Raw genomic sequence first — 17,662 nt, forward strand, 5'->3', positions numbered from 1 at the left:
ACAACTCCTTTTTCCATTATGGCAATTCCAGATTACAACCATATAAACCAGCACTTTTGATGGCAGAGCCTCTAATTTTCACAAAATGCTATTCTGGCACCTGTTTGTGTGACACAGGCTACATACAACCAGCCCTTTGAGAAAAATAGTCAGAATTACAATGGAGTACTTTTTTCACTGAGGGAGTAATTGATATGAAGCTGTAAGTAATGGCAAGTCATTTAGATTTCAGAAGCTAACCTAACATAACTGCTCTTCAGATTAAATAGTCCTCAGAGAGTAAAATTTATTCCATTGTTGTAGTTTGGCCACGTCTAATTACCTTTGAATTCACATTTTAGATCTTTCACCCATTTCTTGTTCTGCTACTTCATTTGTACAGCAAAGTCATGTTGTGAGTAGGCAGCGTGTGTATAAGAGTTTTACCAATGTGTTAAGAAAGCTGTGGCGTCCCACAGAATAAACCCTACATATATGTAATTAAACTAAATGCTGCAACAATTAAAAAGAAAGTGAAAAGTAATACAAAGAGATGATGAATTACAAAAGCTGTTTATTTATCTACGTTTGCAAATCAGTGTTAAAACACAAGTAGATTTACACATCTTTTTCGAGATTAATTCAAAAGTATCAACATTTCATTATCGACTTGATTGTGTATTGTTCTATCCTCTCTCCCAACTCTCTCATCCGTTCATTATTAGCGATCTTAACTTCCTGAAATGATTATATTTATATCACCATGATCTTTAATATTTTTATACATTTATTTGGCTAATAATTACTCTACTCTTTAGTGAAACAATGGTGTGGTTTATGGTAGTAACCAGTTGAATTCATTACAAATGTAAACTCTCTATTTTCTAAATAATCCCAATTTTTATTTCAATTATATTTTTAACCAGAAAAATAAGTTTGCTAATAAAATCTAAAATGAGATTATTAGAGTCCTTGATGGTTTAAAAAATAAATCTGGGTTTAAAGAACTTCAAAGCCTGCTTTACTTTAAGATGTAATAAAACAAGTGAAAATTCATAAAATTTTGACTTAAAATACAGCAATTCTGCTTGATAATTTGTCACTTTTGCAAGACTATATTTTAAAAAGAATCTTTATTTTAAAACAAATTACATTTGATTTCTCTGTAGACTAAGAATTTCTATTCTTTTTAAATAGACATTTTAAATTTGATTTTCCATTAGCAACTACAATACTATGGTATTACAGTTTTTAGCCCAATATTAAATGCTATCTGATTAAAACATTTCAGTAGTAATATTATATTCCACACTACTTCACAGTTTAACTTTTTCACTTGACCATTTAAGACCTGATTCTGTACTCACTTGTGCCAAGATAAATCAGAAGATACTCCACTGAAGTCACTGGAGTAACACCCCCAGCAGTGAAATCAGAGTCAGGCCCTTAGAATATATTCTCAACTCAACATATAGGGACAGCGCTGGAAAATTCACTCTAACACAGAGTAGCATAACTGAAGCAACTCATACTGAGATGAGAATGTTTTATGCTTCTGTGTTTGTACCACATTTTGAAGTTAGTTGATATCTAATATGAATTCGGATTATTATTTCAGAACAGTAAATAAATTATATCATACCAGCCACTTTTATGGTCTTGAACCTCCAACGTTCCCAAGAATTCATCTTAAAGACATCTGCTAACCAGATTCATGTGTGGAACTCTCCAGCAATATAAAATGGGAGTTTTCCACTATGGCTCTTATTTTGCTAACTATTTCTCCTGCCACTCAGAGTGAGCTAGAAGGCTGATCAATGACAGAGATAATGTGTTTTTCTATGACATTTTCAATACTACTATCGTGTTATAATTTCATCATTAGTCTTTATTTAGCGTGTAAGCTCTTCAAGGCAAGGATTATTTTATAAGTTTATAGCGTCTTACACAATGGGACCACCAATCCTAACTGGGGCTTCTAGGGGCTACCATAATATGAAAAAACACTGTTATTATTTATAACACATAAAGCCTAGAAAGAAAAAAAGTGTGTCAAACTGACTGTGGAGTTAGAAATATAATTTTAAAAATATATTACCCTATGGAGTTATATCTTATGAGATGAGTGTTGTCATCTGTAGGGCACTATAAAGTAACAGAACAGTTCAGCTTGGGGTTGAGAATAAGACAAAGAAGATAAACGAGACTGTAATATGAGACTCGAGAAAATTAATAGCTGACATATTTCCAAGAAACATAATGAAGTACTGCCTCATTGAGGGTATGGTCAGCCTGAGGAATTTACTGCAGCAGGAGGGCAGAGTCAAATATGGTGCATTGTTTTTAAAAAGAAGGCTGGATAGTTTTAAGCAACACTTGTAGGCAGCGTACGCAAAATACACAGAACTCTGTGAACATCAGATTTTTCAGCTTGCTAGCAGTTCTGGAGGGGAGAAAGAAGGAGAAGCATTCTCAGTCAAGCTGACACTGAAAATTTTCAAAATTATCAGCAAATCAAAAAGTAATTGATTTGGATAGAACAAAAACAAAACACTGTTTCAATTTAGGGCATTTTAACCTTTTTTTTTTTTTTTTTTTTATAAAAGCAAAGGAAATTTGGAAACAAATGGCTAGATTTGCAAAATCAGGGTGGTGGTGATCCCCCTTCTACCAATAGCCCAGAGGTTAGGGCACTGACTTGAGATGTTGGGGCACCCGGCTGCAGCCCATGTTCCAATGAATAATTATTTATACAAAGTGGAACAGCTGCCAAATAAGAGACAGAGAGAGACCTACCCCAGCCACTGTATCCTACAGCCTGGTGTTCAGGGCCCTAACCTGGCAGGGGCGAAACCTAAGTTCAAGTCCCTGCTCCAGAACAGGGATTTGAACCTTAGGTGCCCACATCCCAACCAAGTGCCCTAACGAATAGACATGGGTGTAAGAAAAGAGGTGGTACTTGAACTGACAGAGCAACAGTTCATAGATTCCAAAATACTTCCTTTTGAACTAGACAACATCTTTCAAAGGAACACCTGATCTTCATTTCAAAATTGTTCCACTGGTTAACCACTTTCACTATTAAGAAAATTAGGCCTTATTTCCAATCTAAATTTGCCTAGCCTCCACTTCCAGCCATTCAACCTTGTTCCCCACGTAGGTACTTTGTTGAAGTCGCTCCTTAACCTTCTTTTTGTTAAACTAAAAAGACTGAGGTCCTTGCATCTATCACTATAAGACATGTTTTCTAATCCCTTCTGATCTCATGGCTCTGCACCCTCTCCAATTTATCAAGATCGTTCATGAACAAGATCGTGGGCACAAGAACTGGACACAATATTTCAGCATTGGTCACACCAGTGCCAAATACAGCAGTAAAATAACCTCTCTGCTCTTACTCAATATTCCCCCATTAATGGAGCCAATAATTGCAGGATCATCAGGTTGAGTATGGCAAATCCAATGTTAATAGCCAAGAACAGGGGGATGAGAGTGTAACAAGAAAAGAGAATCCAGAGAATTTGGCTTGGGGTTTTGGTAATGAATGATTTCCCCTAGGCATGGAGCTTAACGGAGTTGTAGTGCCTTTGCATTTGTGGGCCTATTGGTCCTTCAAAGGAAGGTGTTAGTCTAATTAGAAATGCCAACTTCAGGCCTCCTTCTCCTCCTCCCTTTCCTTTTCCTCCTCCCTGCCATAGCCACAGTTAATTCCAGTTTTCTCTTACTTACACTACTCTGACTTCCTGCTCCCTGGCCTCCTTGATGTTCCTCTCCCGTCTATCCAATGTTCGGTAGCTCAGAATTACTTCTACTCTCCAGTAAAGCTATGTCTTGCTTACACCTCATCTCACCCCCTTGCACTGCCCAGTCATTTCACCTTGTTCCTCCCTTTGACTCCTCCTCCCACACTTGGCTGCACATCTCTTTTCCTAGTGTTCTCTGTACCTAATATGACATTCTTCTGTGCCTAGCACATTCACTTTTACACTGCAAGTCCCTCCTTGAAATCTACCCCGGACTTTTATTCCTGGGCTGCCTGCTATTGCTCAATCTCTCCTTACAAATATTAGACTTTACTTGATTCACTTGCTATACAATGCCCCACATTTTTTATTTTAACCTCACTCCCCCTTCCCCAACACCCTGTTTCACGTTCTATATTTGTCTTATTGAAAATGAAAATTCTTTGAGGCAGGGGCCATATGTTTATGTCTTTTAATCTCTTAAGTGCTATCCAAAGATATAGTGATTATTTATATTATATACACACCACATGTTTTTGTTAAACTATTCAAAGTTATAGTGCCAAACACATGCACACAGCATATAGAATTATATATGTATGTATACACATAAGGCACTGTAACTTTGATAGCACTTATGCAGTTTATTAATAAAAACAAACCACCAGAACAACAAACTCAAAAATTGCTAGAAAAAGTACACAACAAGGAAAGGTGGTGAGGAGTGCCAGAATTTTTAATGAAAGCAGTAGTGAAACCTACAGTGTTGGCCCCAGGTTTTGTGGATAGCATGTAAATTTCCCCACTGCCCATCAATAGTCTGAATACATTAATATCATCTCACTTATGATGGGTGCAGCATAAATGACTGATGCCTCCTGATACTGGGGTGCGGGGGAAGGGGGACACACACTATGTAAAGGGGAGGACACGTGATTGCAGCTAATCTGGGCGGCTTGGGCCAGAGGAGTGGGGAGCATGTGCCTCTGGGCCCAGCTGAGGCCAGCCCTAGCCTAGGGAGACTCACAGCACCAGTGTCTCCCTGGAGTTTGCAGACACCTCAGTAGGGGAGGCACGGGCAACGCCCCTTTCTTCGGCTAAGCAGATGCCAGGGAACCTGCTATCAGCATCTTCCCCAGCACCCCCCACCCTGCACCCAGCCCGGGGCCATTGTGCTTTCCCCGCCTCACCAGAGTTGCCTGGGGGCGGAGGCCCCCTGTCTTTCTCCCATTGGGCCCCTTCCCCCGGCACATTCCTGGCAGCTGAGGAGCGAGAGGGAGCTGCTTCTCATGCTGGCTGAAGCAGGTTGCTCCAGGTCACTGTTTTGTGCAGCGCAGCAGCTGCTTAAGAGCTCGGCTGGGGAGGTGGCAGCGACTCGCCCCTCTGCTCCCCTTCTGGGCCCGACTGCCAGGGACAGGGGCTGAGTAAGCCAGAAACATGCCGGGGGGTAGAGGGGCCTCTGGCTTACTTGGCCCCTATCCGCAGCAGCCGGGCCCAGGTGGGGAGCCGAGGGGGTGAGCCGCTGGCGTCTCCTCAGCCGGGCTCTCACAGGCAGCCGCCACACTGCACAGAGCAGAGACCCGGGGTGGTCCTGCCCCTTCCACTCCCTGCCTGGGCCTGGCTGCCGGGGACAGGGACTGAGCATGCCAGGGAGAAAGGAGCCTCCCCCAGCCCAGCAGGCCAAGCAGAATTTTGCGCGCGGGGGGGGGGGGGGGGGGGGGGGAACAACTCCACATGTGTTGCATATGGAGTGCTGTAAAATCTGGTATGTCTAAAAGTAGAAATAATTAACAGCATGTTATTTGGCTTGTGGCAGTGTAAACACTGCATGCTGATAACTTGTTGCCATGTATTGTTACCTGAATAAATACTTTCAATGAAACAGGTTTTAATTTTTTGATTCTCCAAACTAGTAGGGGGCCTAAATCTTCTGTAAACTTGACAAAACCCATAAAGAGTACATTTTTATTTACTGTATTTTTAGGTTTAGAACGCACCCATTATGTAATCCCTAGGAACACATACAAATTACTACAATTCATTGATCAACATTAATAAAAATAATGCTCACCACTAACCAGCCATACACAGACCCCAAATAAACTAAATACCTATACAGAATCAACTTCCTCAAGCAAAAGCCTGAGAAAACAGATACTAGTGCACTACTCCCTACAGATTCAAAGACACAGTCTCTGTCAGACCAGTGGAGAAAGCAAGTAACCCCAAGGGCCATTCACTAAGAACAACGCAGTGCCAGCTCCCTAATATGTTAACTTAGGGAGCACACATTCTAACAGACTTGATGCAGGATGAATTGCATTAACCCAATCTGGAGGATACAAAGGCATGGATAACTCTGGCAAGGCCCACATCAGAGATAGTTGCAGCTGCCAAATCAGACACAGACTACACAAGACACTTCGTAGTGATGCCATATAAGAATCCAGAAGTAAAAAGCACTGAGAAACTACAAAAATTTGACAACAACAGGGTATAACTGGGGACAGGTACCACCTTTTGCTGTAGGCTCTGGGTACCCTGAACCTAACACATCATCTCTGTCTGCAACATCCTTCCTATTTCATACATTTTTAAATCATTCTAGGTGCTTGAGTGAAGATACATTAAAGAAAAGCTTTGTTAAACTAATAACATATTTAGAGGTGTCTCTGCCACTGAAACAAAAGGGAAAGTAATTAATATTAATTATGTAAAGTGTTGGCTTGGAAAAGGAAAAGAAACAGGAGAATAATTCTGAAATTCACTGCACACACAAATATACATTGGAGGGAATTCAACTTAGACAGTTCATACTCTTATGTTCATCTATGATGGCAAATTAAAACTGGTCTTACACACTCAATGCATGGGTCTGGAGTATTTAAAAAAAGCTCAATATGTTAAGCGCAGTATATCTCCAGAGAAATTAGATATTGACTGCATGCCTCAGTGAGTAGAAAATCTACAAAAATCCATATGATGCATTGATCCAAATGTTAAAAAGTAACAATTCTAACTATGTAACAAATTTTTAAAACATACATTTGATGCAGATATAATTCACTTTAATTATCAAGTAACAAAAATGTAATACTATTTATACAGCATGAACTTTCAAAATGAATGCAAGACTATGTTCAATATGGTCCCCTCAAATTCTATGCAAAAACTAACAAACACTGCAGTCTTGTAGACCATGCCTTTGAAAAACGATAGGGGATTTAATTTGGGGAATAATCTCCAATTTAAAAAAGCCATCCTATAACCTCTCTTTCTTACAACACCAGAGCAAACAAGTAGTCAAGATGACTAAAGTCTGTCAAGTTAGTTTAGAAACTAGCCCAGAAGCTCAAATGAAAATTAAGCACAGAGCAATTCATGTTCCATACTGAATGATATTGGTCAGGAGGGCAGATCTTAGGTTCACAAAAGACCGTCACAAAAATGCAGACTAGTAATGGAAACTGATACCATGCAATGGTTGTTTGGTGTCCAATGCTAAATAACATCCAGGATCTCAGTATGATTCCCAGTGGGTAACATCATAACAGCCACCATAACTAGGAAGCTTAGCAAAGAGTACAGGGAATGAATGTGCATGAGGCTGTATTGCTCTCTCTATCCTACCTGTGATAGTGATGTTCATTTAAGTTAGTGGGAAGCTTGCAATGAAACTGTGTGGTACTTGCTTTGTGGAAAGGGGCAATCAGTTTCAAGGACTGTCAAGAGGCACTTTCAAAAGCCACAAATTCATATTTTTTGGAAGTCTAAGCCAGACATCTCAATCAAACCACTGCACACTTTTGTATAGCTAATTCATAAATAAGAATAAGTGGAAGTTTGAAGGTTTCCATCTGTGTAACTCAATATAACAAGTTCTACCACTCAGGCCTTTTGAAAACAAGCACATAAAAAACCCTTGATAAATATTTTTGTTGTTGAAATATTTGGCATTAAAAATACATATTTTTTTAAATCAACTATGTTCAAAGAACATCATTAAGGCTGCACATCAAGCACTCAGAAGTTAGGAAGAGCCAGAATCATGGTTGCCTGTGCAACCTTAATTTGCCCCCCTTCTGCATATGCATTATGATAGTCTGGGGGGAGCGATAGCTCAGTGGTTTGAGCATTAGCCTAGTAAAGCCAGGGTTGGGAGCTCAATCCTTGAGGGGGCCATTTAGGGAACTGGGGTAAAAATCTATCTGGGGATTAGTCCTGCTTTGAGCAGGGGGTTGGACTAGATGACCTCCCGAGGTCCCTTCCAACCCTGATATTCTATGATTCTCACCACATACTGCTTTTTCCACAAGACGCCTGCCTCATTCCCTGCACTGGACAGTGTATGCTCCAGGAATGAATGAGGATGTTGTCTGTAGGTCCTATGCCCCATTTGTTTCTGAAGCTGGAAGTTTTGTAGTGAATGAGATAGAGGACTGCAGGAAGAGTAAGGATGGTGTCGTGCTTAAGACAGTTGAATGCCACCATAGATAACAGGATTCTATCCCTGCCTTTGCCATGTACTTCTTATGATACTGGGCAAGCCACTTAAACTAAGCTTTTCACAGGGGCCACTAATTTTGTGTTCCTTGTTTTCTAGGTGCCGTATCTGAGACACTGGGGATCAGATTTGCAGACATGCGGACAACTGCAGCTCAAGTCAATGAAAGCTGTGCACAGAATGTGTTATAAAATGTTACGGAATGCTAAACTCCCTGAAAAAAAATCAAGCTCCAGTTGTCTCAAGTTGGGCACCCAAAATCCATGGACATTTGAAAATTCTGGCCTTAATCTCTCTCTGCTTCAGTTTCTGATTTTAAAACAGGATAATACTTCCCTATTTCACAGGCATGTCAGGAAAATATTCATTTCTTTAATGTTTGTGAATCACTCAGATTCTAAGGAATGTAATACTTCTGTATTCAGAGCGGGGTTTGAAAAGTGTGCAGGATATATGGCATGGGAGCACAAACTGAACAATGAAGATGAAAAGAAATACTACACAGCTGCCCATTCAGGGAGCACCATCCATCCTATGAGCGCTGAATGAGGCTGGGGGTTCTGTTGAAAAAAAAAAATAGTATTTGATCATGTAATTAAAGACTGTGTCATGACAAATGCACAAGGGGACCGAATTAAGGTTGCACAGACCATCATAAAGCTGGCATTTCCTATCTTTCAAGTGTTTGATTTTGAAACCTTAATGTTTTAACATGGGCTTTTTGGTGGTTGTTTTATTTTTAATGTAATACTTGTGTGTATATATAGAGAGAGCCTTATCTCACCATCAGCTATAATGACAATAGGCCAGATCCTCAGGGGAGGCCAGGATTGTTCACATCAACCTGGCACACTCCCCCCCCACCTCAATGGCAGCCCAGATCCATTGATACAATTACGTTAGAGACTCCCCTTAGCAGTGGGTGCCTTCACAACCCCCTTGGAAAAGATAACATGGTCCCAGTCTATATTAACTTCCATGGGAAATGCACAGGGTTGGAGGGGAGATGTGCCCTCTGATGTTGCCTGGACTCTGCTCCCTTCCCCACGTGGAACCCAGACCTGCAGCATGTGCTCTGCAGGTTCTAGAAGAGACGGAAGTTGCCATAAGGGTCTTTTCTTAGAACATGCAGTTAGAAGTGGAAAAGTCCAAATCCTTCACAACAACTAGCTGCCGCAAATGAATCCTCGACTGGTGTAAATCTTCATTTTTTTTTATAGCAGCTCAGGGTCTGGCCCCCTATCCTTATACGGTCTGGTGTCAGGCCCTGTAGACTTTTCTCTTGGGGCAAACCCTGCCCCTCACACACGACACTGAGACGAAATGGCAGTGAAGGGATCTTTGTGGAGAGTTTCTTTTCCACAGCCCTCCCCATCTCACCCACCACCACCACCACCGTGGCTTTTGATTTTACCACAGAAAGGGATGATCTGACCACTGATTTTGCTGGGGTGAGGAATGAAGAATTCACCCACCTACACCCAATCATGACTGCCCTGTTCAAAAGGTGGAGGGAAATAAAAGATGCATCCCGTCCCCAGTACCAAGACTCTCAACTGCCTCCTGTTCGCCAGAAAACTAAACCAACTGTTATGCCTGCCCAGGTGCTCAGTCCCAACTGCCCCAACTTCCAGTTTCTCCCTTCAACAACATTCACACAGATCTCCAAGGGACAGTTTTCAGAGTGGTGCTCATGCATCTAGTCACACAGCTCACACTGTCGATGGAAGTAACAAGAGTTAGATCTTTCTGTGCTGGGTGGGTCGGGAAGGGACTGGAGCATATGCTCTTCACCACAAAATGTTTTCAGCAGGTGAAGCTGTGCAATTGTCTGAGCAGCATATACTTGACAGTCTTACTTCATTTTTCCTAATGACCAGCGTTAAACGACTGCAGGTTTTAACAGCGCTGGCAAATTATCAAGACCCTCTACATTACATGGTCAATGGTCCTTTTAATAGAAAAAGCAATAATATACAGTTGTTTGTGCCAACTAAAACTCATTAGAAAGTATTAGTTTAAGGTAACAGTTCAGCAGCTATTAACAAGCACAAATTTCTACAGTTATCATTTGTGACACTGTGGTCCTAGCATAGCTAGCAATAGAAAGCCAGTCCATTCTTTCAGGTTTAGAAAATTTGAGGGGGTGGAAATACTTAACAAAAATATTGTTTTGCAGCAAGAGTCAAAGTTTTTCAATAATCTCTATTTTTCACTAGCATAATATTAGAATTGACTTTTTGTCTTGCTGACATAGCAACTAAGAAAGTTGTGTTGCATTGACCATATTGATTGTGAACAATGCAGCCATCAGTGGGACTTTGCAACATATATTTTCAATATTGACCTCCCACTCCCTTTTTCCATGGCTCTGTGGGTCTGCTATTGAATTTGGACTGCAGTGTAATAAACAGCTAAGGTTTAATTAATGGTAAATGAATACAAGACATAGGTTATGACTTTAACTAATTAGGGAATTGTTGAATTAAGTCTGCCTTGGAATGCAAGGCAGTACAATCAATATCCAATAAAAGGACTATGTATGTAATTTACCTGCAAATGTGTTTCCAATACCATCAAATTGAGTTTAAATAAGTAAGATATATGAAAGGCTACTGGAAAAGATTTCAAAAAGTTAACACTTTGTAGCTTTAAAAAAGGATTCTCTTTCTGTGGAGGATGTCTTGAAATGGTCTGACACACAGACTGAAAAACAGGTGTAGATCTGCATAAAGGCATATTTATCAGGGCACAGAAATTCTTCTTAGGTAATGTGAAACTGCCAAACATCTCCCCCATCTCTATGTTCAGAGCAGGGATTCTCAAACTTCATTGCACCGCGACCCAGTTCGGACAACAAAAATTACTACTACAAAGCTGAAGCCCAAGCCCCACCACACCAGGGGGGGGAAGCGGGTCATCAAGCTGAAGCCCAAGGGATTCAACCCCAGGTGGGGGACCTGTAACCAGAAGTCCTTGGGCTTCGGCCCCAGGCAGTGGGGCTCAGACTACGGCTTCAGCCCCAGGCCCTAGCAAGTCTAATGCCAACCCTTAAAATGGGATTGAGACCCACTCTGGGGTCCCGACCCAGTTTGAGAACCGTTGTTCTAGAGCATTAACAAAACAAACCACTGTATGATAGTATTATCAATATAAACAAACAACCAAGTTTAAAGGCAAGTTTCTTTTGTAGCTTCTTCCTCCATCTTCCAGCCCACCCCACCCATTATTCTCTAAGGGCTTGGCTACACATGCAGTTGTAGAGCGCTTTGGGTACCAGCCTTCGTAGAGCACAGTAGAGAAATCACTGCAATCTGTCCACACTGACAGCTGACAGCGCAGTGGCGTGGCCACATTTGCAGCACTTGCAGCTGCATTGGGAGCAGTGCATTACGGGCAGCTATCCCAGCATTCAAGTGGCTGCAATGTGCTTTTCAAATGAGGGGGATGAGGTGGAGTGTATTGTGTGTATGTGGAGGGGGGGAGAGAGAGAGAGAGTGGGGTTTTGGAGTGCTGAGAGTGTGTCAGCACACTGTCTTGTAAGTTCAGACCCCCCTCCCCCCGCCTCTCACTCACTCACAGCAAACATTTACTGTTGCAGATAAGCAGCCGACTGTTTGAAACGGAGCTTTGAAACAGCACTTCCGCATTCCTCAGCCGATTTCACAACAAAGAGAAGAGAGGCCACTTGACTTAAGGGGATTATGGGACTTTTCTGGAGGTCAATCAGAGCGCTGTAACGTAACTCCTCGTTCACACTGGCCCTGGGGCATCTCAGCCAATGTGCAAAAGCTGTTATCCCTCTCGTGGAGGTGCAGTACCAGGAACGCTCTAGCTGGGGAGTCAGAGCACTCTATGTGCCTTGCACACTTGCCGTAGTGTGGACGGGGAGTAAGGTAGCGCGTTCTAGGAGGCTTTATTGTGGTATAAAGTGCAAGTGTAGCCAAGCCCTAAGTGTTAACACATTCCCCTTTCCATGGCACCTGAAGCAACATTACCTGGTGTGACAGGTCACCACATAAGAGCTTCTTCTGATCAACCATCACCAATACCCACCACTGCTCCTTAATGTACACCGGTTCACACAGCCTGATTACTTATTCTGTAATCACTCTTCTGAAATAAAAGAAGAAACCTACCTACTCCCTTGTGGGCATCTAAGCTGGTAAACTCTATTGTCCCATTATGGCCCTTTTTAGGATTTTCCTTATACTGTTTGTGGTTCCCTTTGGGACAATATCTGTAGGAAAGTCCATAATCTGCAAGATAAACCTGGAAGACATGAACAGACAAATGAATAATGCTTTTGTCCTTTGAAAGTATAACCTTTATAATTAAGTCTTAAGAAACTGATAGGTTAAGGACAGTCTTAGACCTACATTTTATTAAACCAAATGGTGTCTCAGGATAAAATATGTACAACTGGGTGCTGTAACAGCTGCCCTCCTCATTTAAATCCTTCTTCTACCATGCTCTTCTCTTATTTCAGAGTCGAGTAGGATTTCCGTCTTTTTATTTTGTTCTTAAGCTCTCTTCTCTCCAGGTGGGCATCTAAACATCATAAACCATTATATGTCTTATCTGTCCTCATAAAGCTTATGGGACCCCTTTCTCTCCTTCCTAAAAACACACACACCGGATCAAATCTTTCAACAATTAAGATTTACAAGTTCATAATGGCAAGGCCTATAAAAGTGTAGAAAAAGAGTGAAAGTCACCTAGTTTCTCTAAAACACAAAATCCCAGTTTGCATATAGAACATACCATGGTATTGCCAGTCACTAGATTGGTAGTAGCTACATCATCATCATCACTGCTGGTAACTCAGTACTGGAAACAGTTTTTTAAACAGAATATAGAAAATTTAAGAAAAACGCAGAAAGCAATCAGAAAAAAATGTGCCTCCGTTATGTTGAAACATTTATGTTGAAAATTTTTAAAAAGTTTTACAAGCACAGAATCAAACTGTATTGAGAGTTACACTGGGGCAGACCCAATGGGGTTCAAAGGACTTGCATCGGTTATAACAAAGAACAGATTTTGGCCCCCACTGTGAACTCCAGGAAGAGTTCATTTATTATGATACATTTATCTTGAAATACAAAGCTAGCACATTCTTCAAGATTTGTGGCTATGTGCACCCAAGTACCCAAAGAGAGTACATACCCCCAAGGGGTTGAATACTATACCTGATATGTACTTTTAAAAAAAAATTCTGAATGCTTATCCATGTGAATATTAATAATAGAGCAGACTGAAGATAGAACTACTGCAGCAAGCCTCACATTTTAAAGCAATCTCTATTAAGCAGTATTGTTTAATGGTTAGACCAGCAGACAGTCAGGAGAACGGTGTTCTGCTCTCAACTCTGCTACAGTCAGTGTCACCCTCAGCAAGTAATTTGACCTCAGTGAGCCTCAGTTTCCCCATCTGTGCAACGCAGGTAAGATTGCAGAAAAATGTCTATTCTATCACGTATATACTTTAGACTAGGGTTGGTTTTGTGGTACCTCATTTTTGCATGCTTGCCTGACCATTGCTCTTCACTTATTACTAGAACTGGTCAACCTAAATTATGTTGTGTAAATATTCGTAGTGCTTCTTACCACGTAATATGCTGCAAGTTCACAGAAGAAGGGTTTTGGATCTGGCCTGTACTACCTATTGAAGTCAATGCACAGACTCTCTAAATAGGTATTATAATGTAAGAATATAAGAAACTAGTTTTCTTACTATAATCTTTAGTAACTTTTGTTTCCCTTTAGTTTTAATAGGAATAAGTTTATCTGGTAACAGAAGAGTTTTCTGTGCTTTTAATTTAATTGTAGCGCTGTTTGTGGGTTTCAGTCCTTCCCACGTCCCTCCCCAGGAAAAAAACACCACCACTATTTTGTAACACACACTGTTAAATGACTGATTCCTGTTTGTGCTCCAGGCAGCTTCAGATTTTGGGCTGCTGGCATCATGGTTTTACAGTTTCTGCTGCAGGATCTGTGCTTATTTGGAGCGTGTAAGCTGGGATGTAGCACTCTCTTCCTGCAGGGTGATGTGTTTAAGATTACTGATTATGTTTTTCACCTGACGGACTGTACAAACTGTGATACAAGATTAAAGACTGTAGGCACCATTAGGAAATCTGGGACAAGGCACAAGCTTTGCTGGGTTGACCCAATGATTTTCTCCCGTGTTCTCCAGTGTATTCTAGATGCTCTGGTACCCGCCCTAATTGAGCCTGAAGTCAATAATGCACTGAGTCAGCGTGGCAGAGAACGGATTTAAACTACCATATCATCAAGCTTAGTGATGTGGAGAGAAGACTTCCACATATGGTGTGGGCTGTGGTGGAAAGATGCTGCAAGGTATGTTCTTCCCTGGCTAAATAGCAGCATTTGGATTTTGCCTGACTGTAGGTCTTGGGCAGGGATAGCTGGGCAGGTATAGATAAAATGACACCAAACTGAACCAGACCCTAAAAAGCATGGCCAACTTTTATATTAAATTTAACTGGTTCTTGACATGTTAGAGAAACGACAGAGCAGTGTGAGTGAAGGACATCAAGACATCTCCACACTTCCTGCCCTGCTGGAACCACAGGATAGGTCTACATTGCAATTAAACAAACAGCTGGCCGGTGTCAGCTGACTCTGGCTTGCAGGGCTGCAAAACTGTGGTGCACAGGATCAGGCTTAGGCTGGAGCCAAGGCTCTGGGACCCTCCAAATTTATTTGAGCATAAGCTTTTGCAGGCTAAAACCCACTTCATCAGATGTATGCAGTGGAAAATACAGTAGGAAGATATATATACACACAGAGGACATGAAAAAATGGGTGTTGCCATACTAACTATAATGAGAGTAATCAATTAAGGTGGGCTATCAGTAGGAGAAAAAAAAATGTTTGTAGTGATAATCAGGATGCTCCATTTCCAACAGGTTTCTCCATGAAGATGAGATTGAGCCCATACCAAGTGAAGTCAAACAGCAAAACTCCCTTTGATTGCAATGGAGATAGGATTTCACCCTGAAAGCTTCATCACCAACTTCAATGAGAGCAGGAGCAGGCCCATGTAGTCTAAATGATCCTTTTCTTAATTTCATCTCATTAGTTGCAATTACACCCCTTTTCTCAGGCTAAACAACACCTCTTCCAACCTGGTTTTCAGCTTTTGATATTGCAGATCAGGGTATCCTTTTAACTCACTATATACATTATTGGGGTTTTTAATTAAATGTTTTTCATTATAGGAAGGGGAGAAAAAGCCACTGACTGTAACAAAGAAAGTAAAATAAATACAAAACTTAAGTACAATGTTAGCCCATACTCAACATGTCATAAAGTAACAATTTACATCTGTTCACTTCTTTACATTGCAAGAAACAAAGAAAACAGGAACAAGCCATAGGAAATGAGAAAAAGAGAATATGTAGGACAGTATGTCAGACTGAAGAAATACCATGGAAAGCTAGGAAGTTGTCCCTAGACAGCCAATCTGCTTGCTTGGCAAGGGGTTGAACTTGGTTGGTTTGGTTTAGTTTTTGTTTTGTTTTTCATGTAATTATGCACTGGACCCAGCAGTTCTTAGCAATGCCTGTTATGGATTATGGACCAGATTTTCCAAGTCTGGCACACTTAATTTAATGCATAAGTGTGCCTATCACACACGCAAATACCAGATATGCATGCACAGATAAGGCCAGTTATGTACCCAACAGACGTAGGTGCTCATTTGTATGCATGAACACTTGATCATAGTGCTTATATTTAAGTACTTTAAACAAATGTTAAATAAAGTAAACAGGAGACTTATGCTACCCTAGACCAATTATTTAAGATATTCCACAGCGCTCTCTTTTAGACGTGTGATGGGGTGTACCAACCCCACTCTGGGCTAGAATGGGTTAATAAGAGCCTATAGGCCTTGCCCTGATACACCTACTAAAGGGGTCAAGCCTGGAGGGAAAAGTTAAAAGGGCCTGGGAGCTGGGAGCTGACCAGAAAGGAGAGCAGCTCACTGGCTCTCACTCAATGAGAGAACTCTGGCTGGAGCCGGGGAGCAGAGTAGAACTGCTGATGGGACAGTCTTCCCAAAGAAAGGTGGGCTTGCAAGGAGCAACCAGACTCCTGTAACAGAACCTCCTGGGTGACAGAAAGTGCTAAGAAGCTCTGCAGTGAGCCTGGGGCAGAGGCTTGGAGAGGGAGGAGCTGAAACCCTCTGAGCCCAGGAAGAGGCTGTAGGAAAGACTCAAGACAGGGTAAGGTAGGAAGTCTCCCAGGAAGGCAGTAAAGGGTTGGCACAGCCACCACTTGACTGCTTATTAAAGGATCCCTGGACTGGAACCCAGTAGAGAGGGAGGACCAGTATTTCCCTACCAACCACCAAGGAAGGTGGAGTGGAAACTCTTCCTGACAAGGGGTAAGGAGTACTGAAACCCCCTAATAGCTGGGATATGGACTAGTAAGTCTGGACTTGGACTAAGTTGAAGGGCTGATAGTTGTTGGACTATTGGTTTACCCTTGAAGGGGTGGGACTGTGTGTGTCCTGGCCAAAGGGCTGAGTTGCAAGAAGAAGCAGACCGCCACTGTGCCTGGGCTGTCAGTAGGAAGTGCTATAGGAGAGCCTGCTAAACCGCAACCAGAGTGTACACCGGCTAGTAAGTCACATGCTTACAATACTCCATGGTATTATATTTTTAGATGCACACATCTGGTGATGGTTATTGAGCTTATGATGATGCCCAGATTTTCTGGTTTGTTTTCCATTTGGCCCTGTGAATAATTACTATTTATTAGCACCATAAGTGTACATGGTACTGTACTAGTAAGGTCAAAGGCGATCAACGTGAGGGCATGAGTTTATTTATTTTATAGAAGAGGCTTGGTATACAGTCACTGGTTAAACCATGGAGACCGGAGATGGAGCTCTCACAGCAGCCAAGGTGAAGGGTGGAGCAGCTGGGCAGAAGGGCCTACCCAAGCCAAAGAAAAGAGGAGATGCTCTTCCTCTGCTTTTAGCAGTAGGAGCTGTGCTCCCCACTTCTGCCCCTTACTTCAACACCTGGGTACAGTGCCTGCGAGGATGCTCGGTGTAGCTGGAATGGTGTGGGATTTTCCCCTCCTACAAAGACTGCACCATATCTTGCCAATACCAAAAATCAGCACTTTTATCTCCGTAAGATTTTATTCACTGTAAATGAAAGGAAAGGGAACTTTCCCAGACTCAATAACCACTTAACTTTGGAAATCCAAATATTTTAACTTTTCTGTTATTAATTGCTGTGCACTTAATCAGCATATGAGAAGATTTCTGTACCGTAGCTGCCCAGGGAAAGCAGGCCGTAACACAATCTACTGTTAACTTTTCAATATTGTAACAGTAACGTGAGGGTTCTAGTAACACTTTTAAGCCACAAACTATATCATTATCAGAGAGGGGAAGT

At 41.6% G+C, this 17,662-nt stretch overlaps 2 protein-coding genes across 5 annotated transcripts in view; one reads left to right on the forward strand and one right to left on the reverse strand.

Annotated features, from left to right (window-relative positions):
- The window catches only part of FANCL (FA complementation group L), a 125,102-nt gene extending 116,220 nt beyond the window's left edge, over positions 1–8,882 (forward strand). Inside the window, exon 14 of the mRNA XM_054022437.1 lies at positions 8,326–8,882. Within this exon, the coding sequence (XP_053878412.1) occupies positions 8,326–8,775 (450 nt within the window). The 3' untranslated portion in view covers positions 8,776–8,882. The remainder of the gene's footprint in view (positions 1–8,325) is intronic.
- Positions 1–17,662, reverse strand: part of VRK2 (VRK serine/threonine kinase 2) — a 68,846-nt gene that overhangs the window by 27,645 nt on the left and 23,539 nt on the right. For all 4 annotated transcript variants that reach the window (XM_054022441.1, XM_054022442.1, XM_054022439.1 and 1 more), the window contains one exon: positions 12,366–12,498. In XM_054022441.1, coding sequence (XP_053878416.1) covers positions 12,366–12,498 — 133 coding nt within the window. The remainder of the gene's footprint in view (positions 1–12,365; positions 12,499–17,662) is intronic.

The sequence above is a fragment of the Malaclemys terrapin genome, chromosome 3 (assembly GCF_027887155.1).
Source record: "Malaclemys terrapin pileata isolate rMalTer1 chromosome 3, rMalTer1.hap1, whole genome shotgun sequence".
Lineage (NCBI taxonomy): Eukaryota > Metazoa > Chordata > Testudines > Emydidae > Malaclemys > Malaclemys terrapin.